Source organism: Corvus moneduloides, chromosome 4 (genome assembly GCF_009650955.1).
Source record: "Corvus moneduloides isolate bCorMon1 chromosome 4, bCorMon1.pri, whole genome shotgun sequence".
Taxonomy (NCBI): domain Eukaryota; kingdom Metazoa; phylum Chordata; class Aves; order Passeriformes; family Corvidae; genus Corvus; species Corvus moneduloides.
In genome coordinates, this window is record NC_045479.1 from 34819691 (window position 1) to 34844746 (window position 25056).

Sequence of the window (25056 nt, forward strand, 5' to 3'; positions counted from 1 at the left end):
AAGAACCCAATGGAAGCATACCGTTGAGATGATAGATGTTTAAGAAGTTTATATGGGTTGCTAAGAAGAAAGCTATTTTAACGAAATTCACTTAAAAACACAGTGCTTTAGAAGCAGCTATCATTTGTTCATCAAACTGTAGGGGTAAAACAGACAATTTGTTTTGCATGTTCTTTTTTTTATTAATATGGATTATTTTAGCAATTCCCTTCTTAAAGGTCCAATTTCATTTGACCCTTAACTTTGTGATTTAGCAAAAGATAATCAGATGAAGCCAACCTAAGCTTGGAATTAGTTATCTATGGTAAATTGGATTGTAAACCCCCCTGCCCTATTCTGGCTCCTTTGCATAGGAACCAATATTCCTGAAATGTCGTACATCAAGTCTTGCTGCTGGACGCATTCTTCAAACAGGCTTTGTGAATGGAGGAATTGAGAAAAATCATTTGGTTGCTCTGGTGATTAGGAAAATAATGTTGGAAAGGGTATTTTTTAATTATCTATGATATTCATCTTTGTTTTCTCTTACTTTCAAATCTCATTTGAAAGGAAATGGTTTTTAGTTTTGCTCTGGGGATATGAAGAGGCAAATACAACAAGAGCATTCTTCTTTTATTGAATAAGGTTAATCCAAGAAGAGAAGGAGTCAACAGAATTGCGTGCTGAAGAGATAGAGAACAGAGTGGCCAGCGTGAGTCTGGAAGGCTTAAATCTAGCCAGAGTCCACCAAGGTACCTCCATTACTGGCTCAGTGACAGCATCGTCACTTGCAAGCTCATCTCCTCCCAGCGGACACTCAACTCCCAAACTCACCCCTCGCAGTCCAGCCAGGGAGATGGACAGAATGGGGGTTATGACGCTGGTAAGACACCTTGTGGTGACAGTAGTCGATGTGATATTTCTTGTATCAAGTACTTAATCTTTTCACTGTATGACTGGTTCATCTCTCTAATTCTTCATTCACATCTTCATCATCCATACAGATAGCAAATTCTCTAGAATATGGACATTAGGTGTCTTTGGGCTTTGTTATAGTGGTTTTGAGCATTGCATGATTCACCAGGGACACAGTGATAGGATTACCAAGGGCCTTCAGCACACAGGCCATGGAATTAATAAGAAACAGTATTGATCACTGGAATTACTTATATGTAAAAAATGTTTACTAATGGAAAATTCTTAAGTGATACAGTTATTACACAATAGTCTGTGGACCTATTTCTGAGTTTAAACTTCCAGGAAATGCCTAGAAGATATTAAAACATTCCACTACTTATTATATGTGATCGTTTGGATGTACTTTTATATTTGGTATACTCTTTTATACTTGCAGCATTTTTGTGCATTCTTCATGACCATATATCACGCACTTGAAATAAGTTCTTTGGTTTCTAGTAATTCATTTAACTGATATATTTCAACATTACAAGCAGCTCACACATAGACATCAAGCCACCATGAAATTACCATGCAAAGAATTTCTAACATTGCTGTGCCTTTGAGGACGCATTCAAAAATGTCTGGTTCGATTTGGAAAGGGATTTACAACGAATTTAATTTTGATCCTAGACAAAAAGAAACAGTACATCTGTCAAATATCTGAAGATGGTATGTGTCAAAATATTTAAGAAGTACAACTCTGATACTGATCTGAGTACAGATGCAGGGTTCAGTGTTAGCTACAAACCAGTTTGGAGCCAGGGTGAATGAATCCCTTTAATCTAGGAGAGAATCAAAGCAGCCCACTCTGCTGATCTCATACAGGGAATAGAATAGACTAAAGGTAAGCCCATTTTTTATTTGCTTTTTCTCTGATAACCATGGTGTCACCAATGTCCCCTTGTGGTCCATTCCTGGGAAGCAGCAGCAGCACTGATTCCCTGTGGAGCCTCTCCTAACAGAAAAGGTTGCTAAGAGCAGCTTGGAATGAAGCATGGCTGTTAATTCATCTCAGCTGGGAGTAGGGACTTTTGTTGATAACCATCTAGCCAAGTACTCCCTTTTCCTGGGAAATGACAACTACTCATATCCACCTCTACTCCTCCTAGTTTAGTATGGTGTTTGCTGCCTTCTTGGGATCTGAGGACAGCAGAGAGAGGAAGTCCAGACAGGCAGTTGTGACTTATTCTTTGCTGCCTCCAGTTCCCACTGCTGAACAGCAGAAACAAAAATACTGGTTGCACAGGTCACTGTGGAGGAGGTGAATGTGCAGGCTGCTGTGCTGCCACCTACTTCACCAAAGCAGCACCTTCCCAAATACAGTCTTTCCCCAGCCGTTTGAACTAAGCAGTCTGGCTGCAGGTAAATAGCAATGGCTAAATTGCCCCGCCAGCAGACACCTGCACTGCCTGGTTGCCTGCATTTCAAAACTGTAGCTTTTTAGAAAGTCAATAGGTTCATCAGATTCAAACACAAAATGACAGCATAGCCTCTGCAATTCAGGTTGCCATGGTCTCACTGGCATCCAGCTCTAACTGTGCTAAAACTCAGATGGATTTGTCTGTCTGACTTGCAGTTGAACTCTTACCATAAGCAGTAGAAGCATCCCCCCACAATGTGCTCAGCAGCACAGCCCACAGCTTTGCTCTCCTTCTTCCACCATTTCAGGATGCTTCTGCCCTGCACTGTTTCAGCAGGAGTTCAGTGTTGAATATCACTTCCTTGCTGTTTGGGAACAGACACAAGTCTGTCCAACATCCTCTAAGTGAAACTTTGAGTTGGGAAGAGTTTTGTAGAAGCCTGGTCTCTAGAGCTCAAATTGCAAAATGACCCTGTATTGGTTGTCTGGAGAAGCAGTACTGCATGAATTCCCACAGCCCGGGTCCATGCAGTAAATAAGTTCTGCAGAGTATCTTCAGCTTTCCTTAAATGAATGAGACATCTACCAAAAATAAAAATGCAAAGGGGGTTGAACAAGACCCATTCTAGCAGTCTTCTACTGCCAAGTAATACTGCAGAAGATCAGTGAATATGTATTCATTTCCTGAAAATGCCAGTCACTTTTTCGGGCATGGTATTTGGTGATGATATTTTGTGGTTTTACTTGGCGGGACACCAATACATTTGTAATACTCAATAAAACTTAGAAAAAAATCTCTATTGGGGGCAACATAAGTACTTATATGAAAACTCAAAAATAGAAACTGCTACCATAGGCTTGAAATGTCCAATTCTTAGCTAAGTTTGTGGAATTGAAGGAGAGCATAACTTTAGGAATAAAAACCCCAAACTACTTTACCAGAATGACATATTTTTCAGGGGTAATCTTACATTATTACATCAAGTGTATAATTAGTGTATAATATGGAAAGTATTAAATTAATCTTTGCTTCCCACTTATTGAATGTGAGAACAAATGTGAGGCATTTTTTATGTTTCAATAATATTTATTAATCATTATTTTTTTGTTGTTGCTGCTTTTGTTACCAATCTAAGCCAAGCGACCTAAGGAAGCATCGGAGAAAGGTACGATACTGGGGCTTTTTTAAAGTTTGGGAGACCACATTTGTCATATTCCTCTGCTATTTAGATAACTGTGTCCCTTGCCAGCAACTGCATCCCCCCCTCTCCTTTTCATTCAATGCTTGCACATAACCATTTTAATCCTACCTGGAAAGGCTTCAAGGGGTTACAGCTAAGCCACAGAATCAAGGCCCACAAGTGATATCTTGGAGTAATAGCCTCGACAGCACAAACTTTAAGGAATACTTATTTTTAAAAAGTATGGACACAAAAGAATTACCTTCAAATGTATTTTGGCCATTCTTCCTGCTGGAGAAACTACAGACAGATTCCTTGAAATCTTCTGGAGTAATATAAAGTTGTTTACAGAACTGGTACTGATTACAAGGTTACACGACAGATAATGGTATTTAAGATCAATCCTTATATGCTCTGACAAAATTCCTCTTTGTCTATGCCTATTGTCAAACATACTGACTATTCTAGTAACATGCTGTGAAGAGAGTGGTCATGTTTATTTATTTACCATCTCTCTTACATCCCTGAGAAATTTAGTTAACCTGAATAATCCTGTCTAATGCAAGAAACCTACTTACACCTAAGATTGCCTTCATGTTTAGACCTTCACTGTACCAACCTGTTCAGCATAAAGTGAATGAACTTCTTCTACAAGCATAATCTCATTTCTCTCCAATATGTGCTTTAAGCTGCCATATTTGAGCAATTGTTTTTCCCAATAGCATATTTCAAAAAAACAAACCCTTACAATTGGCTCAACAAATTGCACTTGAAACCTTACATGCTTCAGTCCACTTGACAATATCATGCAGCATATGTTGAAACATTCTTGAAAAGTTAATATGCTCTCATCAGAGTCTGTCTCCCCCAGATTGCAGTAGTTGAAGAAGATGGGCGTGAAGATAAAGCCACAATCAAATGTGAAACTTCTCCTCCTCCAACACCCAGAGCTGTCAGGATGACTCATACCCTTCCTTCTTCATACCACAATGATGCCAGAAGGTAAGATGTTTGCAACATGAATTGGTACCTCACAGTTTACCACATGTTATTGTTTTCAAATCATGCTGTTTAACTATTCCAAAATGACCTGATTTCTTCCCTGTTTCCCATGTCGTTAGAGGAGAACCTTACCCATTGTCTGTTGCATGACCTGGAAATGTTTATCAGTGCTAAAGTACATGCTGGTATTTCTGTTTTGAGGTACAGTTTTGATGACTACTGGAAGTAGCAATGCTACAAATCCTAGAAATAAAATCAGAATGCTGACTACCGTATTTTTCATAAATTGGTCTTAGCAAAGGAAAAATATTTATTTTCAGCCTTGCTTGACAGTGAAAATGTGATCTTGTGTTGCTCTATATGTTGCCAAATAATTTAAAGATGTGATTGTTTCACTTGTTGGGAGATCATTACTAAATTATAATCAATTAATTTATTTACAGAGCTGTTCAGAAGAAAATAAAAAATTACCTGAAAATCTTGACATCTTATCTATTCTATTTCTTTATTATCGTTTTGCAGTAGTTTGCCTACTTCATTGGAGCCAGAAAGCATTGGTCTTGGCAGTGTCAGCAGCAGTCAGGACTCCCTGCATAAAGCTCCCAAGAAGAAAGGAATCAAGTCTTCAATAGGACGATTGTTCGGTAAAAAAGAGAAGGCTCGACTTGGACAGCTCAGTAAGGAATTAGTGGTAACAAGCTAAGGTCACCATTTCACTGCCATTTTTTCCATTTTTAATTTTGCTTTTTTTTCAGCTTCCAATTTGCTCATTTTTCTGTTTTCTCTGACGCAACTTTCCCATTAAATTTCATTGTTATCAGCAATTACATTTGTCAAGACTTTCCCATGACTGTAGTGCAAATGAAAGGAGAGTTCTGGCACAAATTACTGGGGTCATCTTCTTCACTCAACCTGGTGCTTCAATAGTCTGTTGAACTAGGGTAGAAATGGTAGCACTTTTTGCTCGAATAAATACATAAAGAGAAGGTGAGAAGTTAGTAAAAAATAAATGGCTATAAGAGGTGTACCTATGTGAGACAGAAGATCTTTGCAAGTAAGAGTAGCTGCTTTTCAGATTTCAGTGTGTCAATACATGCCCTCTAGTGCCTATTGCTGAATGTCCTCAGGATAACTTTCTTTTTACAGTTATGCTGCTCACAGCAGTGCTTAGTTTTCTTCCTGATTCTTCTGCCCTTTTCCCTTGCCAAGACTATTTCATTTTATTTCATTCATGGCAGAAATTTTCCTCTGCCTATTTCTACAGGATATGTCTATGTGGACACATGCCAACACAAGTATCAAATTGGAACAAATGTCCCAATAAAATTGAAATACTGGCTCTTTCATAGTCATGCAGATGTCAGATAGTACAAGTTTGTGAGGCACTAAATCTTACTGCCATGGTGACCATGTAACACTTGTAAAAGAATTTTTTAAGACCTTGCAGTAATTGTAAATGCTTAAGCAGCAAGCATAAGCCTGAAATTAAAACCCTACATTTGTATTACAATGTGTCTTTATCACAGCTAACAAACCTGTTGCTAAAATAGGTAAAAAATATAGTACTAAGGTCAAAGCATCAGAGTAAAATTGAAAAACTGAGTTTTCTTCATTTATACTCCAAACTTCTCCTCTCTGCCTATGAAAGCCATGTATTCTTGAAAAAAAACCAACCTAATTTCTAGTTGCAATCTGAATTCCCTTTTTTTTTACTCATTATGGAAAGAATAAATCTTTTTCAATCTTTTAAATGAGAATCTATAAATGAGTCTTTCAAATACACCTGTATGCCACCTTCTGCATTGATGGATTATTTTATTACTTTAGACTGCATCTCAAGTTAGACTTTATTAATTCACATTTACATTCCATATAACCCTTTTTATCAATACTGATGGTTTATGCATATTAATCTACAATTTCTCAGAAAGTCAGGAACATAGAGGACAAAGATGTAATAAATGTGTTGGTCTTCCCTGCAGTTCTTTGGAATGTGAAATGAAAATGAAATAACAGCTTTAAAGGCTATCTCAGGAGCAATGTAACCTGGCAATAGATTAATTTCTTAATACTCACCATGATTAATAATGCATACATAAAATTTGATAAAGTCCATTTGTAATTCCCCATACTAGGTCATGAAATATTAGTGATTTGCAATTATATGGATTTTTTTGGGAGTTCCATCCTTTAACTCAACAGCAAAGATTTCAGTATAATGTGCATTTTAATTAAGCAAACTAGGTTTACTGGCATGTATAAGACTGTTACCTAATCAAAAAAGTAGGAGCAAAATATTTTTCAGAAATTAAAAAGACATTGAGCAGCTGAATTACAGAGTAGTTTTTCTCATCTTAATTTTTAACATATCAAAAGAAAGGCATTTATTGAGTGGCCATTTCCATTCAATGGCGGCATCATAGAATATGATTGCAAGGGACAATGAAATTTAAAAAACAGTCATGGTAATACTTGACTCAGTTTCACAACAAGAATATTATCTGTGCAGCTATATAATTAGGAGTTCTATTTGTGGTAAGATACTGCATCACAGAAATTTATATAGCAAGTCCTATCACTACGGCACTGCAAAATATTTGTATGGTTTTCATAACCTAAATTTATATAGCAAAATCAATAAAAGAATGTAATTTATTTCCTTGCTTAAACACTCTAATTTAAAATAGACATATCCTTCTTATATGTTTTAATGTGGAAAATGCATCTTCTTCAAAAGCTCATTTTATATACTCTTATTTAAGAAACAATATTGAAAACGAGTTGTATCACTAGGTTCAACAGAGATGTGCTATTACCCAGAATATTTCCTTGCTCTGTGTTCCTTGCAAAACTCTGAAATTATTAGTATTCAACCCCTAACCCTGACAGAATTTTGTTGTTTTATTATTTGATAATTTTGTCATCTCTGCTAAACCATTAGCATTACTGTTCAAAGCCAAATTCATGCCTTAGGAGATCTTTCTTAGAATCAATATTCAATATTTCTAGAATCTTCAAGTTTTCTTTAAGTTTTTGGAGAAGGAAAAAGGAATGCTATAGGCAGCACGAGTACTCTTTCTTTCCTTCTTTTCTTCCTTCCTTCTTTTCCAGTCTTCTCTCACTTGACAAACACCACATTAGGCACTTACGTGTTCTTCTCCTGTTACATTTTAAATATTCCAGACCCTAAACCAAACAATACCTTTCAGGCATTTTTAGACTTGCCCAAGCAAGCTGATTTGCTTGGCATATGGAAAGGTCAGCTTGTTAGGTAACATTTATTGTGGCCACATCCAATACAAGGTACCCTCAGTTATTCAAAGCCCAGATGTATTTGGAGAATGGAGAAATGTGTTATGCCCAAACTACTCTCCAACCTCTAATAAACCCTCATTGCACTGCACTCATACCATCTCAATCCAACATACTGAGAGCTGCCCTCTCCAGGAAGGTGTGATGTATTGATTGCTTGCTGAATGAAAAATGTAATCCAGAGTCAGCAAGAAGCATTTAATAAGATTTTGTAAGACTTGGACAGGCAGATGAAGTATAGAAAAGTGTACGTTCATGTTTTCTTCATTTGTGAGATGCATTTGCATCATTCTCATTGTGAGATTTGCAGAAGTAGTGTCCTCTTTTAATAAAGAAAAATCTGTCTAGACAAACAGGAGTGTTAAAACAGCACCTGTTTAAAAAAAACAGCTCAAACCCAAGCTTTTCTAATTTTATATCATAGACATGATGCAGTAGGTTTTGTTCCCACTTGATTGAAGCGCATGTAGATCTGACTTGTAAGAGGCTGTGGAGCTATTTCACTACGTAACATTTATGCATGATTTTTTTATTAAAATCAACAAATCAGAAATATTTTAATTTATTTTGTGCTTTTTAATTATGCCAGTGTCCACTCCACAATTATTCACTATCCATTAGCTGTGAAATAAGAAATTGCCATTTTCGAACAGAGTCAAGCATCAACATTTTACCATACTGTTGTCTTCTTTCTTGTGCCAGTTACACACCTTCTGAACTGGAGCACAGGAGGAAGGCAGCCTTCAAAGGAGTGATGCAGTGCCTCTGTCTGTACACATACATGTGGGAATGAGAGGACAGTGTGAAGCCAGAGCCAGGAGACTGTACTGTGCTCCATGAGCAGGTCCCCTCTTTTTGAATCAGGGCAGCAATAAGAAAAGTCAGACCATTTTCCACTTCTGCACTAGGAAACTCATGTCAGTGGCCATATGGATCATACCAGTCACGTCCTTAGTTTGTAATACAATTTTACTTTTGTCCATGTGTCCTTGCTTACTGCAAGCTTCCTTTGTCACTCTCTGTAAGTTATTCAAGTTCCCTTGACTCTGACAGGATTTACGTGCCTATGAGACACCTCCAGGGAGATGCAGGAGGCTTTTTTATTTCTCTGACAGATTCTTTGTGTCACCTCTGGGAGTTTGTAGGGATAATGACATCTAAGACTCTCTATGAAAGCAAAATGAAGACTTTAGCACTACTACATTAGGTGAGCTGTATTATGGCGACAGTAGAGAGACAGTTCTAGAGAATGCACTTTCATTTGTACATTTCTCAACTAAGATTAAAAAATGGTGAGAGCATTGCTTACTTAGCACCACGAGACTGAGCCTTAGGAGCCAAAGAAAAATAGGCAAAGGAGATCAGGGTGCTCTTGTCATATATTTCTGCTAAACATAAGGAGGAGAAAACATTTTTTTATTCCTCTACTACTCTTTTGTATGTAGTAAATGCTTGGCAGAATTTACTTCTGCAGGTGATAGATGTTCTCCACAAACACCAGATGTCACAGCTAAGGGAAGCAAACATAGATGATGATGGTGGGTGGGAGGGGGATTGAAGGGTTGAGGAGGGGAACAACAGAGAGAGATAAGGGAAAATATGGTGGGGGTTTGATTTGTTTTATTTTCCAGGAGGTTACATGGAAACAGAGGCAGCAGCTCAAGAATCTCTGGGATTAGGCAAACTTGGAACACAAGCAGAAAAGGACAGAAGACTAAAGAAAAAGTGAGTACCATTTTTATGTGACTTTTTGGCTGAAACTTGATTCAAATATCAGGATTTTTATTGTTTTATTAAAAGTGTAATGAGAAGTAAGACCATCTAATATGTAATTTTAGCAGTGATGTTTCTTTCCAGCGTAAAAGTTTTTAAAGCCGCAAATAAAATATAGAGAAAAATATTCAGAGTCTGTCAATTGTACAATATTATTTCATTTGTGAAAGAACACAGGTTTATGAGAGAGACATTTTTCCATTTCACATTGTCATTAATCCTGTGCTTTTTGCCTTCAGTACAGTTCTTAAAAAATAGACATGTATTTAATGACTATCTATGTCGATTTTCTTTTTCAAAAGGGTTTCAAATGCTTTTTTGTATTATCTAGCGAACAGTGTTATTTCTATTTTTAGATGTCAAAGGTTCCCCATAAACTCTAGCAGCTTCACTTTCTTTTTGCCTGTCAGCAAATGCAGGCAAAAAGCAACCTAGCTTTTTGTTTGCATCAATTATATAATTATTTAATGCTGTCTTTCATGCACCTCCTTGTAAAAACAATACATTGACTCATAGCAGCTGCCAGGAGCTATGAAGAACTAATAAAATAAGGCTACAAACACAAAAAAAACCTCTTGGCAGTGTTGCATTCCCAGTGTAATTAGAGGGTGTCAGAGAAAAAGATGATACTTAAAAATGACTTTGAAAATTCATTCTGTAAACAAATAGGTTTATTTTTCATCCATAACCATTAACTTTACTGCTATTATTTGGATACTGAAAGCCTCATTTTTTAAAATTTTCTGGGTTTTCAGGTTTGTTTCAGTCTTTTAATATTCCTGTGCAGAATTTCAAGAGAATTTGCAATTCTAATCCAAAGAATCTAAGGATAGTGTTTGAGCTTCTCTTTAGATTTTTATGTTGAATATTTTTAATACTTTCTTATCAAGTGCTTGATGAAATATGACTTTAAATGTACACATCCATGTAATGTCCAAGTGCAAGCATTCTGTTTAAATCAGCCTCAATTTAGCAATTAAAGATAGAGAAGTAGTCATTGTGCTAGCTTAAAGAGAAGAAAATTCAATTAAGAAACTCGCAGTAGCATTCAAAGGGATGTTACAGTTGATGAGTCTTGTCCCTGTATTTCTTATCTATACATTTCTATCGCTAATCAGTAATTTTAGAAATATATAGACGTAGATTATGTTACCATGCTCATTTTACTAAATCTAGAAAGCATCTTTGAGGCCATCATTATAGTTCATAGAGAATATAATTTAATTTTCAGCAGCATTTTTTTTGAAGTCCCAATGTACCTTCCAGTTCTGAGGGCTGAATGTACCACAATATTTAAATCACTTTGAAGGGACTAATGTGTTCATTTTGTACACTTTCTTATGTGTTAGTTCTTTAAACTGGGTAAAATAACATAAGACTTGACACACACAAATGAAAACATGACATGACTATTTCATATATAGATGGCCTACCAAGTTTTGGGTCTGTAAATAATGGGTCTGCAGGTAATCTGTTATTAAATTTCTGTCCAATCTCACAATCAGAACTTTCCCATGCTTTCCGCTTTTCAAGTCTTTCCTTTTTTTCTCTTGTGTCTGTCTGTCCTTGGTTCTTTATGGATTAGATGTAATCAAAATGTTCTCTGCTGGAAGGAATCTTTCCTTTGTGACTATGATTATTCTGTTAATCTGAATTGTGTATTATTTATCGTTAGTGTATGTTCTACAACTATGTCATGAAGAAATTTAATTTTTTCCCATGTTCCTTTTAGGGTTACCTGTCTTCATAGTTTTTCACCTAAGAATCCTCAGAACTGCATTTGAGATTCCCCTTAATGTACTATCAGAGAAAGGTTAACATGCATTACTGGTTTATGTTATATGCTAGATATGTTATATCATTTTAGAGGAACCATAATACAGGAAAAAAATATAACGTATTGTGTTAGAGGTATACATGAGATTCTACTGAATTATGGGAGTCATTAGGGCGCCAGGCTATCAACAGAGTGTAAGAGAATTAACACCTGCTTGTAAGAAATGCAGTCACAGAATCACAGAATGAGTCAGGTGGGAACAGACCACAGTGGGTCATCTGGTCCAACCTCCCTGCTCAAGCAGGGTCATCCCAGAGCACATGGCACAGGACTGTGTCCAGATGATTCTTGAATATCAGTAAGATATTTGCATGCCTTACCTTAGAAAATACTAGATTGAGACAGTCCAGAAAGTAACTTAAGTGAATAGTTTGTTGCAGTAGGTCACATTCATTTGTACCAATACCTAACAATGCCTAATTCCCTCTGGAAGTAGCCTTGCCATACATGCAGTAGGTGCAAGGTTACTGAGCTGTGTAGTGCAAATGAGGATACTGTACTGTGCAACATTAATGGTGGTGGGGATGTGTGTGAGGTCTTTAAAAGACATAATAAGAGAAGACTGAGAATCATTTCCTAGCTCATGATGTAGCAGTAAGATTTATAGCAGTATGATTAAAGTCCAAATGGTTGATTCCTTTTTTACTGCTAAGCAAAATGACTCTACAAACCTTGCAGAGACCATGAGCACAGTTGCTAACTGTGTTAGTAACTAACTTGGATTAGGATGTAAAAGCCCAAGAGAACCAAACCCACCAACAGGATAGGAAAAGAGTAGGCTGAAGCTGGGAAATACTACTTTGTGTTACATTTCAGGTCTGAGAGAGCTTTACTTATGCTGGCTTTGTCACTTCCTTTAAAAAAATAAAAACCAAAGCCAAAGCAGACAAAACCAAAAAAATCCTACAAAAAACCCCCAAAAACCTGCAATAAAACAAACCAACAATACAAAAAACCTTGAAACAGTGATGCCAGAGCCAATTCTCTTTTCCATAAAACAGGTATAATACCACATACTGAAATTGTTTCTCTTTGACACATGCAAGTTAGATGAAATGGCTTTAAGCCCTATTAACAGCTCAGCAAACATCTCCATTCAGTGGTGGTTCTGGTGCAAGAAAGCAAGGATTCTCCCCCTGATGTGAAACAGAGGTCAGATTCATCACTGTAATCAACATATGAGTGCTGTGATAGTAGTCATGATCTCCACCAGACTCTGCTATTAGCTTTGGTTTAGTTTGGATAGAAGTCATTATAAAAGGACAGTTTCCTGCTAAAATTATATCCATGGTATCTATTAACTGAGAAATAATTAAAATGCTAAATTTCTAATTTTGCATTTTTGAATGTATTTAATTTCATCAGTAATTTCACAAGGATGACCCTACCCCAGGGATGAAGATGCATGGCATTTCAAATTGCCAGGTGCTGCAGCAGTAGGTTCTAATGGTCCATCAGGTGTCCTGGGCTCCCTCAAGCAAGCATTGCACTGACGCTGATCCCCACGGAGTTAGGAACACACTGGAGTGTGTTAGTGTTTTAGCCCAATTTCTTTGCATGGAGTCAGGTACTGAATAATACATTTCACTCTGAAAAGCTTAATGAGTATGGTAATTCTGGAGACCAATTCTCTTTCTGGTGATTATAGCGCCATTAACCTAAATTTCAAGGTTTCCCTGCTTCATGTTTAGAAGATGCTATTTAGATGTAAAATTTCTTTCAGTTTCAGTTGACTACTTAGACATCATTAAAATGTAATTAACAGTTTGTCTCAATGATATGCTAGACATTTATAAACCTCCAACAAGAGTCTCTATTCATCCAAAATTCAGTCATTACAGCAGGTTTATTAGGAGTAAGCCTTACTCCTAAGGCATCAAAGAAAAATTAAGGAAGCTGTGAAGAATTTTTAAATTATACCCAACATCTCTTATTAGCTGAGAAGATGAATTTAAGTTGCCTGGCTCATCCATAGATGTTTGCTCTCAGACATTAAATAAATTACAGTTCTACTTAATATTGAAACCTTTTATGTCTTACTATTTGTAAATCGAGCATGCAGTCCTAGGGAAAAAAAGATCAAAGAAAGGGGTATTTAAAGTATTTCAGGTGTTATTCATTGTTTAGTGAAATAAAGTGATGTTGGGGTGTGACAAAGAATAATGCACTTAATTTTTATTATTTAAACTAGACTTTATATTTCACTTCACTTGTTCTATATAAAAGGTGGTGATATTTTGTATATAGAATCTTCTGCCTTTTGCTTGAACTTTCAGAGCCTGTTTGCCTAAGGAGTAAACTCTTCAAGAAAATTCAGGGCTTAGGACTAGAAGTGTTAAGGCCACAGATACTGTCTGTCACTGTTACATTCATTTGCATCCCCCAATGATTTAAACAGTTTGCACTCCTCTAAACCACGCCTTTTAAATAAGATAAACTCTCCAGAAGGCGCCCATCACCAAATGAAGAATGGAGTTTTCTCTTAGTATATTTTTTCCTAGTGATTAACAAGTCTCCCTTTGGAAAATGGTTACCTAATTTCCAATTCTGAATTTTGTAGTTGATTCCAGCTGCCAATTCTCTGTGACTGTGTATACTGTATCTCAGATGTTCATGACTTCATCCTTCATGGGTGTTGTGCAAACGGTGCACAAAGACTTGGCCTTGGCATTCACACGGGGTTGTCATGATAGCCCAAGCCAGGACCCAGCATAGGAAGTTCAGGTCAGTCCAGTTTCTATTGCAACTTGTAAAGGTTCCTGAAAGGTTCACGTAGAGTCTTAGTGTCCTTTGAAACAGCAGAAGTTGATCAGTGTGTGTCCCACAAGACAATTCATACCTCAAAAAATGAGTAGATGACACTGTGCCTAAAATAAAATAAACTGTATACCCTTTAAAAATGCATATCTCCACTGACCTCATCTCAGGTAACAAATGAAGGCACTTTAGAGAAGCTGTATAAATGTTTTACTGTCTTTTTCACTAGAATTCCATACAATGAACCCTTTATGAAAATATTCTAAAACAATGAACTCAGCCAAACTTGAAATATTATCAACAAATAGAGTTGTGTTTGCTTCCCTTTGTGCTGTAACTATCCAAGTGAACATCAATGATTTTCTCCTTACTCACAGTTTTGCTCAGGAGTGATGTCAAATTGCCCTTACCCAAAAGCCTCTCTGGTGGCAAATACAGCTCTAAAGAGTTTGGCTTTGTACAGTGTACTATAGCTCTGAGGGCCAGGAACCCTTCTTAAATGTAATGTTTGATTTGATCTGCAACAACATGCAAACTAGCAGCAAATAAGTGTCTCTCTGAAGAAATACAAGGTATATATATGGCATGTGTTGCATGAAAGTGTGTAATAATTGGTCATAGTCACTGACATTTCACAGGATGTGTTTATTTTATCCCGTGTAAAGCACCACCATAAGGCAAGGTTTGAGAGACATTTCAGTGCAATGTAGTCCTAGATTGCCACTCACAGGTGGATTTGACCTTGTGCTTGCTGCTGGTACAGTGGGAGATTGGCTTATGCCATCCCTTCTGCAGCAATCCCAAATGAAAATTATTTTATAATTGTATATTTTTTACATCTTATTGCAGAAATTCCTGAGAAAGAATGCACGTACAAGCCAGCTATTCTGAATCATGCAGTCCAGAAGCTGATAGATCCCCCACTTCATTAATATGAGTCAAGAGCAGAGCTTTAGCCTCACTTTTTTCTTTAGTTTTGTTTGATTTGACTCTGGACAAGAATCTATTAATTCCATATTTCCAAAACAAGCTTAAGATGTGAGGTTTATACTTTCCAAGGAAGATCAAAGTAAACCTTTCCCAAGAACCTGGTTTTGGGGCATTTACTCCACAACTACAGGTTTTTGTTTGCCAGATACAGCTTCCTGCCTTCAAGTGCATCGCAGAAGAGCCTTGATGTGCCAGGACACGTACATGTGCTTACACACATGAATAAACACTCGTAAAATCAAGACCTAAGTAATTCTCATATGTAAAATTACGGTGTAAAAAAGGTATTCTTAGTATTCATAGCCTTATAATTAACTTTGCAGAATTGCAATGCTGTTAAGTCTTAGCTGACTGCTGTGATGTGCATGTTAAACAGCAGGAACGTCCATATGGACAGGAGAGCATGTTGGATTGACTCTTCTTTCTTTCTATTTAGGGAAAAAGAGAATGGTAAATGTTGATAAGTTCATTTGATAAACAGACTTTCATATTTTTTATGGGCAAATCCAAGTTTTAGATGTCTGTCAACAGGCAACTTGAAAAAATCTCCAGGTAGACTATTTCATGGAATAAGAGTCTGAGACAGTGTCATTATTATGTAGTTGCTTTTGAATCCACATGATGCCCCTTTAATTAGGTTAATTAATTAGGTTTCATGTGTGCAACTGCAATTAGAATTTGATGTAGTATATTTGTGACTACGAATAATTTCTGTCCTCTGCAGTATGCAAATAGCTGTTTCTAATGATTTTTTTAATTGCACACATTTTAGAAAAATGAATCCAATTGAATTAATTAGGGTGTTTTTCTGTGCCATCCACCTAATGTTCCTATACACTTAATGCTTATTAAACACCATTGTATCCTAAACACATGCTATTTATTTTTTTGCTGTAGATCTTAGGAATACATCTTTCTCGCCCCCAACCTTTTATTTTCTGAATCTTCAGGAAAATTGAAGTTTTGCGTTTAATTTCGTTCCTTCCTGCCTCATCTATGAAAAACTCCCTGATGTTGTTAGTAGCTTTTAGACTGATTTTTAGTTTTTCTTCCCTTTCTAGCAAAAGGGAAGTAGCTGTTATTTTCTATTTTCTCATTCTGGTGAAGGAAGGAGAGGTGTTCATTGTTCTGATATGCACTTTGGGATTGTCTTCTGTGTGCAGCGTGGTTTTCTCTTGGCTGGATCTATGTGTAGTCTTTGAAACGTACATAAAGATGTATTTTCTTTTTAAACTTAATTCCTTTAGCAAATATTTTAACTGGAACACTTACTTTCAAATCGTTAGTCAGTGAAAGCTTTTGCAATATTAAAAACATGTTTTGCTCTTACATTGATACTTGGAGTCTTTTAAGCATTACAAATGTAAAGATAAATGGGTATTTATTTTGCAGAGGATTATTAAACCTTAATTAGATTATTCTGATGATGGAAAATGATACAACATATTCTATATCTAACTCATATTTTAAAAAATATTTTATTTTAAAAAAATAATATTTTTATCCTTTGCCAAGTTTTTAAGATTATTTTCCTCATAAAATGTAAGAGTATTTTTATTGGAAAATTCCAAGTCTTTAATAAAACAAAAAGCCCCAAGGCTCTAGTCCCTATCTAATCTACATGCATAAGCCTATCCATTGCAATTTGGAACTTCTGGGTAAATATAAGCTTATACCGTGATGCATGCAGCTGTCTCTCTAAACAACTCTCTCCAGCAGAGGTAAATATCCTATCAGATTAACTGTAGAATTAGGATTTAAAAGAAGAATGGGTAAAACACAGCAGAGTAAAAAAATTCTACAAAACTTTTATGTTAATATATGTCTAAGGAAAAGGTAATGAAGTGGTGACAAATTTGTTGTCGTATGGCAAAAAAAAACCCCAAAACTATAAAAATACCCTAAAGAATTAAAAGTCCATTTTTCCCTGCTGTATTTTATTGTTCTTCGACAAGATGCTCAGGAAGTGACAGAATGTCCCTTGATCCTCTGCTCCTATCATGGCCTTCAAGTCCTGTAAATTATCCCCAAGTAACTGCAAACTTTCAGGTCATTAAAACTGCAAGAGAATTACTTGCATTCCAGTCAATCTCCCTGTTTCTCTCTAGGCATACTCAAAGGTATACTCAGTAGAAAATGTAACAAATAGCAGTTCTGATTCAATTTACTCCAGAAGGCTCAAAATTAAAAGCTTTTTAAGCAAAAGTGATCACATCAGTCTTTACAATTAGCTCAGAAAATGAGCATGAATCATGAATGCATATTCAATTCTTGTGCTACTTCCATCAGATTCGGTAATTTTATAATAGTTCTCTAGTACTTTACTTATAGTACATACTTTTGTTGTCTTTCCCTTCCCTAATCTTCCTGTCTTAAACTTTCTGTGTATAAATTTGTCATTTGTTTCCATCTCCTTTTCTCTATTGCACTTTCTCTCCTCTCTCTCAGCTGTTCTGCTGATCTTGCACACATGAAAACAAAATTTAAGTCCTCAAAAACGGTGCCCTTCTGAACTGACTGAAATGTCTGCAACCTCTTCTTAGCTAATCAGAGCAAAGGCTTTTCACCTCACATTTTCTACCAAGCCTTTGTAGATCTGTAAATCATTTGTTAATAGAAATGTAATATTTTGAGATGTCTGGGTTTCATTCAGGCCTATAATTTTCTTTTTTATGATGGCAATTAATGGATGATGTAGAAAGTTTATTATCAGCAATGACATCCTACTTTCTTCTCCATATACTGTACCCATTATATTGGCAATAATAGGTTACCTAGAGGGTAAATCATTCATACCAATGTTGCTACTGATCTAGTGTTAGTATGACTGCTGAAATTAAAATACTGCCAGGCATAAATAGCCACTGAAAATGTTACTCACCTATGTACATGAAATCTGCATTTTAAAAACAAGCAAACAAAAACCAAAACAAATTTTACAAGCAAGTCTAGGTCATTTATGATTACTATGAGATACTTTGCTAAAATATTATTAAAGTGCACATGGAAAAGTAAACCTTGGTTTGTGGTCCACTCAATTTTACTGTGTATCTGTGGTTAATTTGGTTAAATCCACAGGTTTGGGGTTTTCAACATTCTTGAGGTTACACAATAAATCCTTAAGAAATTATTCAAATCTAAGCAAAAAGCTTTGATTTGAAAGCCTACTCCACATTCACTGTGTTTATTGATCTTTGGCATGAATATGTATTGTAGATGGAAGATGTGCTGTGCTGAGTGGTACCTAATAAATAGCCAACATGAGTTTAATGAAAATCTCATTTTGACAATTTCATCTGTTCTTCACAAGAGTACTTAAGTTTTTTTAATTATTGAAAGACCAATTACAAAGGTTTCTGTAGTTATAATGGTGATATTATTTTATCTATCATACTATTTCTTTTTTTTTTATGGACTACTATATGTTCATTAACATTTATGTGCTTTTTTTTCCATTCATCTCTCTTCATCTCATGAAAAGCATATCTGGGTAAGTTAAAATGCCATGGTTGCTGAACATATTAATCCTCAGCACCATGTTTATTTTCTATGTTTTATTCCTACTTTTTTTGTTTTTCCGTGAATCTTATGTAACAAATCCATGCAAAAAATTGAAACTGAATCCATGCAAAAAAAGGAAAGCTTTCAAAGTATTCAGAATAATGGTAAACCTTGAAAGCGTACACAAATTCAGGTCAGGACTTTCTCCTGAAGTGCTTAACAGAATGAATTAACTACTTGGAGATAATTTCTATCTTTTTTTTTAAAGTAAACACATTTCGGGAGGTCTAAAATCCAGAATCACAAAGAAATTTGAGAGTTGAAGTCAGTGGAAAAATTTTGAGTTTAACAAATGATGTTAAGGCATAAATTCTGTTTAATTAAATCACAGAAGACTCACAAAGCACACAATTTATTATTTTTATTCCATTTGAGCCCTTATGCTGTTTCAAAGCAAACATATGCAAAAATGTTTTATTTGTGCATATAATTTTACTATTTTCTTTTTCACCAGTTCATTTTCTTGTTTGTTTTGGTTTTTGTAATTGTTAACCCAATATCAAGTTTAAAATCTTCATCTCTTTGATCTATTGTAGAAATGCTATTTCTTCTTGAATAAGAATTTGCAGACTTAAGGAGGAAATTTCAGGAGGTGAAATGGTACAAAACTTAGAGAACAAGGGTTACCACATTAATTTAGAATATGTGATTATGAAATGGCTTTATAAAAATAGATCTGATAACATATGATCAGCCTGGGAACACTGCGTGTCTCTAATGTAGTACAGTGCACACAAGATTGCAAGACTATGTATTATGCAAGTCTGCTTATTTCACAGCTATTTTATTTGGTTTTTAATCCTAGCCCTCTCAAGCTCTATTTGTCAGGGTCTGTCTCAAGCATTCCTGAATGTGCTTCACTTAGCTTAAGAAATAGCTTCAGAAAAAAAGAATACTGCCCTTCAGTTTGCATACAGCTTAAATGTACACCTAACATAGAATATTCACAGTACTGTTATTCTGTGTTACCTGGGATACTGTGAAATTTATACTTCCTTATTTTATAGATTTAAAAACCTTCTGTTTATTAGTTGCATCTTGATTTCTGTATTTCAGTCACTTTTTTCTAAAAACTCCTCAAAGTTTAATACAAATATTTTGTGAAACATTGGAAATTGTATTTTGTTCATTGTTTCCAGTATGACCTGATATTGGGTATCAAAAAGGAGAATGAGGATTTCAAATCATTTAAAATCCAGATCACTTAAGAGCCAAAGTTCAAACAGGATCTGGCATAGTTTTTAATTAGTGCAGCCTTTAAGTCAATCAGATCCTTTCAGATTAAATTAAATCTGCATAGTGTGGCAATATGAAGTCTTGAGTCTCTCCCCAACCTCCCACTCCACTTCCTACTTTAAATCCATTTATAGTCTTGCAGAAAATACATATAAAAATGTAATTTGCTATTTTATTATATATTATTAACTTATACAAATTCAACTCTTATTTTTTCATACAGTGTCCTGAGTTACAGGATTCTAGCATGTCTTAAATATTTAGCAAATAACAATAGAAAGGATAAAATCCAAATCCAGCTTAATTCATTAGAAATCCTGTCTCCTGATCTTTTCAGTCTTTGAATGTATGTTGGATTTCAAGCGGCAGATGTGTTTAATCTTACCTTGAAATCATAGGATTACTCAGATAAATACAGCATAATTGGTCTATCCTTTCTGTCTGGTTCTCTTCTAGAAACCTATCATGTGCAGTACTTTGTTCTAAATGAAACATTTTAATATTGGTGATAATAATAATCATAATAATGTCAGTTAATAATCAGAGGACCTGCTAGGTAACAACTTCAATCTGTTTTCTATTTGAGAAAATGTCTGTGACTAAAGGCCATTTCACAGTCTAAATTACCTGTTAGCCAAATTTTTAAATCAATTCTGTCTGTGTTTTACAAACATGATCTGGTTCTTGACTTCACTGTGCCTCCTTTTTAATTTATCTCACCTTTATGATTATGTTTCAACTAAGAGACATATATATGTGCAGTATAATATTTCTGAGGTCTTTTCACGTGAATCCTTATTAGATATCAGAGTAAATCCTATTACTTGCAGAAATGTGAAGATCTGTGTTGAAATATTGTTTACGTTTCATCAAGACAATGTCTGGACATCGTGTATTGCACAGAGTGTTTGCATTATGTGTGTTAGAAATCCTAAGCTGTCATTGCTTGTTTGCTTCATGGGGGGCAGCCTTATCTTCCTGAACAAAATTGAATAACACACTTTAAGTCAGGATATCGTTAACTTCCTACACAAATTCTATTTAATGATTATTAATGTTTTTAATGAAGTTCATTGGGTTTTATGCAATGAATTGATGACGGCTGCTGATACAGAGCTAGAATTTCCCTGGTGCAGGAGAAGAATACGTATCAGGTAGATTGGCAGGATAGTAACATAGTCTCACTCATCATTTCCGCCTTCCTATTGCTTCCATGTACTTCTCCTGCCCAAAGGATTATTGAAGCTTTCCTAAGTCCCCACGTTGTGAGACAGTTGTGCTCTCAGGTTTTTAGGTTGATCTGGGCAGTTAGTGGTACCTGGCTCTTAGGTGAGTGGTGCTGAGTAAAATGGCCCAGAGTTAACAGTGTCTTTAGCAAGTCATTTTGGGGAGGATTAAACATCAGAAGTCAGTGCTAGGGAGGAAGCCCTGCTTCTCCAACACACGTCTCTGCAACACAACTTGACATTATGTGATTTTTCTTTACTGTCTTTGATAAAAATGTGAAAACAGCCCACTTTATGAGGCACTCCCTAAAACACACAAATAAAAGGATTTCTCAGATTTTGGATGGATGTTAAAGAGTTGATGTTCGTGAAATTTCCAGACTTTGCAAAAGCAGGCTCAGGGTAATGATATATTTTAAATAGCATATTCCAGTTACTCCTGTAATATCTCCAGGAGGAGGATTTTGTTCTTTAGCAGTAATAATGTTGTCTTTAAAAATATGGCTTTAATTTGGAATTCATTCCAGTGGTAGTAAGTGGTTTAAAGCCCTATCTGCAAAATAATGGCATTTCTAGTAATGCCTAATTAATGTCAATTTTTTCCTTATGAGCTTGTTTTCATACATTGCCAAAAACCTAAGCAAGCATGGAAATAATTGCCTTTTAATTCCCTTCCTCCTGGCCAATGCAACATGGACACATTGTAATATGTCATACTCTTCTGAGAAAGTCTGAGGAGGAGAAAATCCCCCATTTCCCTGAAAAGCACCTTCTAAATTAGACAGGCTGTTTAATGCTTTTCATGATCCCCAAACCCTGTATTTGTACTGAAGGAAAGAGGGAGTGACAAGCTCTAGGGTATTTGTCTCTTCTTCTTCCTGTGATCAATTGCATTTTTTTACAAGGATAATTGAACTGCAGTTACCAATATTTTGCTTTGGGGTTCTTCTGCTTTCAGGAAGCCGGTGACTATCCCATAAGGACAACTTTAGACAACATTCTGTCCATTCTAAAATACTGTTTTATGTTCCAAAACAGGCAGGTCACTGGATTCATTTTTCAGGTGATTTGCACAATTGGTCAAAACAGTGCATATTATTTCCTACATGATACTTTTAACTTGATGAAAGAGTGGAAGTTTTTTTCCTGTAGTGCTAGTTCATATTACAAAAAAACCAAAACACACCATTAGAGTTTTCACTGACTGCCAACTAAAGAATATCCTCTTAGTCAAAAAATAGAAAATCTGGGTTTAATTTTGGCTTGTAAATTGAAGGTTCAGGTTTTACAGATCTCTTAGTTTGTATTAAGAAGTAGCCAAAGACTAATATTCCAAAAGTAAATTATCATTTCAATAAACTTTAATATTGCAGTGCTGTTTATAAGAATCATCTGAGGAAGGAATTATAAATTTTGAAGCATTTAATTCTTTTTAAGGGAACAAAAGATCATAAAAGTCCTTTTACTATTTTTCTGCATCAGTGAGTGAGGCACAACCCTTATGATGGCTATATTTCATGTGCATGTCTAAGTACAGGATTTTTAACTTTATGCTAAAAATATTTTCAGCTCAAAGCAGTTTCCTTCTACATGCAAAGACCATTTGGATTATGTTTATCAAACTGTAGGCTTTGGCTATAGCGCGTATGTATATACACACATATATGGCATCTCATTTCTGTCCTGGCCCCTTTCCTTCAGCCTAAATCGATAACCACAGCTCTGCTTTCCTTTAACTCTGTGAGCCAGACTGCCTCTGAAGTAACAGAAGTGCTTTTCCACTCTGGGAGAATGTATTGGTTTGAGAATCACTGGAATATTACTAAGCCTCCACACTTGGGCTGGTACAAAATTTGCAAAGTCACAGAAGACTCAGAAGACTCCCTAGAAATATGTGCTTTGTAATTCCAGTATAAAGGAACTAAGTTTTTCATGGAAGTGAGACCTTAAAGTGCCAATGGCTCCTCTGCAGGCATCTCAGTTCCTGAGGCCATGCAGAGGTTTAACACCAAATCAAAGAGGCCAAGACTTCCTTCCCATCTCCTTGTAGTCCAGGTGCTGCTGCTCTTGTGCTTGGAGAGCACAAGCAAGGAAGGCCAGGGACCCTCAAAGCCATTATCTCCTTTTCTCCATAGCATGTTAGCTAGCCCTGCTCTCTCAGCTGGGATAATTGAAGAGAATAGCCCAGAAAAGGAAACTCTGGGATCATGTTCCTCCAGGGGTGGTGTCTCCATGAGACTCCTAGCTGCAGAAGGGGCTGCTCCCTGGGCTTGGGCTGGCTGCAGGGAAGGAGCACATTGTACAGGGTTTTGTGCAGTCCGTGCTCTGCCATGGGGCACCAGAAGTGGCCAGGTGAGGCAGGGGCATTCCTGAAAGCATGTCTCTCCCTAAGGGTAGCCATGCCAGCTCTCAGAGCCGGTAGCCTCAGGAGTCCTGCAGCCCTGTTGTAGCATCTGAGGGAGGTACAGCATCGTTGTAGCACCTGCAGAACCAACCCTGAGGGAAGGCTGAAACCCGAATACCTCATCCACAGGTAGCTGGGATGGGGCCAAGTCTGGACATGCCTTAATTCCGCTCTCCTAAGCAGGCAGGTGAATACCTTTCATAGGCATTCACTACTTGTCTCCCTGGGAATATGGGGTTCCTGCGTCCCCATCAGCTGCTGAAGGTAACATGGTGTTTGTGTACCCAGAGAGCAACTTCTTGTTTTACTGGGGGTTATGCTTTCACAGAAATCAAGGATAGCTCTACAGTGGCTTGGGATATCTGAGTGACAAAGGAAAGGTATGCTGCAAAGGCTGTGTGGGAGGAGAAGCTAGAACAACTTCAGTAATGCTGTCAAGTATTTGTAATGTTACGTATTACTACAGCATAAACACAGAAAATAAAGCAGCTTTCTTTCTATAAATATTCAGAGCCAGGGATTTAAACCTGTATGCAAAATCTCTTATTTGAGTTCCATATTCTGCTAAAGCCAAATTCTCTCAGTGTGGCCCCTTGGCAATGCAAAAATCCCTAAAGGACTACTCCTTACAAGTAAGATCACTCCATCTGCTGTGATTTTGTAGTACAAGTATTTGAAAGGCTGCTCAGGCAGTGAAGAATTGTCAAGGGATAACTGAACCACAAAGGCTGTAGTAATAAAGGAAGACAGAACAAAATTGAAGCCATAATTCCAAGATTTTCTTGTTATTTGGGAAAGTAAGCAAATTTTAATACTACATTAGCATAGTCCTTGTCTAATTTTTTTTCACTACAGCTTGTTGCTGGGAGCATTCTTTTGTGTTTCACTCAGTAGGAGGCAGCTGAAAACATGTTGTTAAACACCAGAAAAAAAGATATTTGAAGGACTGCTTTTTCTATGCCATCACCACAGTGGAAATGTCTGGTGAAATAGCTGAATGTTTTTAATATAGAGCATTTTCATGATAGTCTAGCTGACTGGTTTATACGTAACTATACCAAATATTTAACACCACCATGTTAAATTAAGCTTTGAGAATGATGTTTTACATATACACCAGTTGTAGTCCAGAAAAAACTGTAGATAAAGGATCTGGATTGGTATTCAATCAACTCAATAGAGATATATCTATGTATATGTATAAAACTGAGAAATCACATCAATTCTATAATTATAAAAATATATACATCAGTAAACCACGTAGAATTCTTTTATATATAATCAGTAATTAAAAAGATGCAAACATGGAACTACTAAAGATGCAATCAACTCTTAGCTAGCCACAGATGGCATATTTAAGGTACAGAATAGCTGTACTCCACAGGCCCTAGCATTGTGCATAGCTGCTACAGCTGGCTTTGTGTTTCAAACACAGACACCTCTCAGATCCATCTGCATTATATCCATGCTTAGTTCAT

General features: G+C 36.3%; 1 protein-coding gene across 10 annotated transcripts in view; it reads left to right on the top strand.

Moving 5' to 3' along the window:
- The window catches only part of PPFIA2 (PTPRF interacting protein alpha 2), a 296305-nt gene that overhangs the window by 250712 nt on the left and 20537 nt on the right, over positions 1-25056 (top strand). For 6 of the 10 annotated variants that reach the window (XM_032105306.1, XM_032105297.1, XM_032105300.1 and 3 more), the window contains 6 exons: positions 625-862; positions 3436-3465; positions 4352-4482; positions 5005-5159; positions 9426-9519; positions 18633-18641. In XM_032105306.1, coding sequence (XP_031961197.1) covers positions 625-862; positions 3436-3465; positions 4352-4482; positions 5005-5159; positions 9426-9519; positions 18633-18641 — 657 coding nt within the window. The remainder of the gene's footprint in view (positions 1-624; positions 863-3435; positions 3466-4351; positions 4483-5004; positions 5160-9425; positions 9520-18632; positions 18642-25056) is intronic. The other 4 variants (XM_032105298.1, XM_032105307.1, XM_032105304.1 and 1 more) reach the window with 1 other exon arrangement.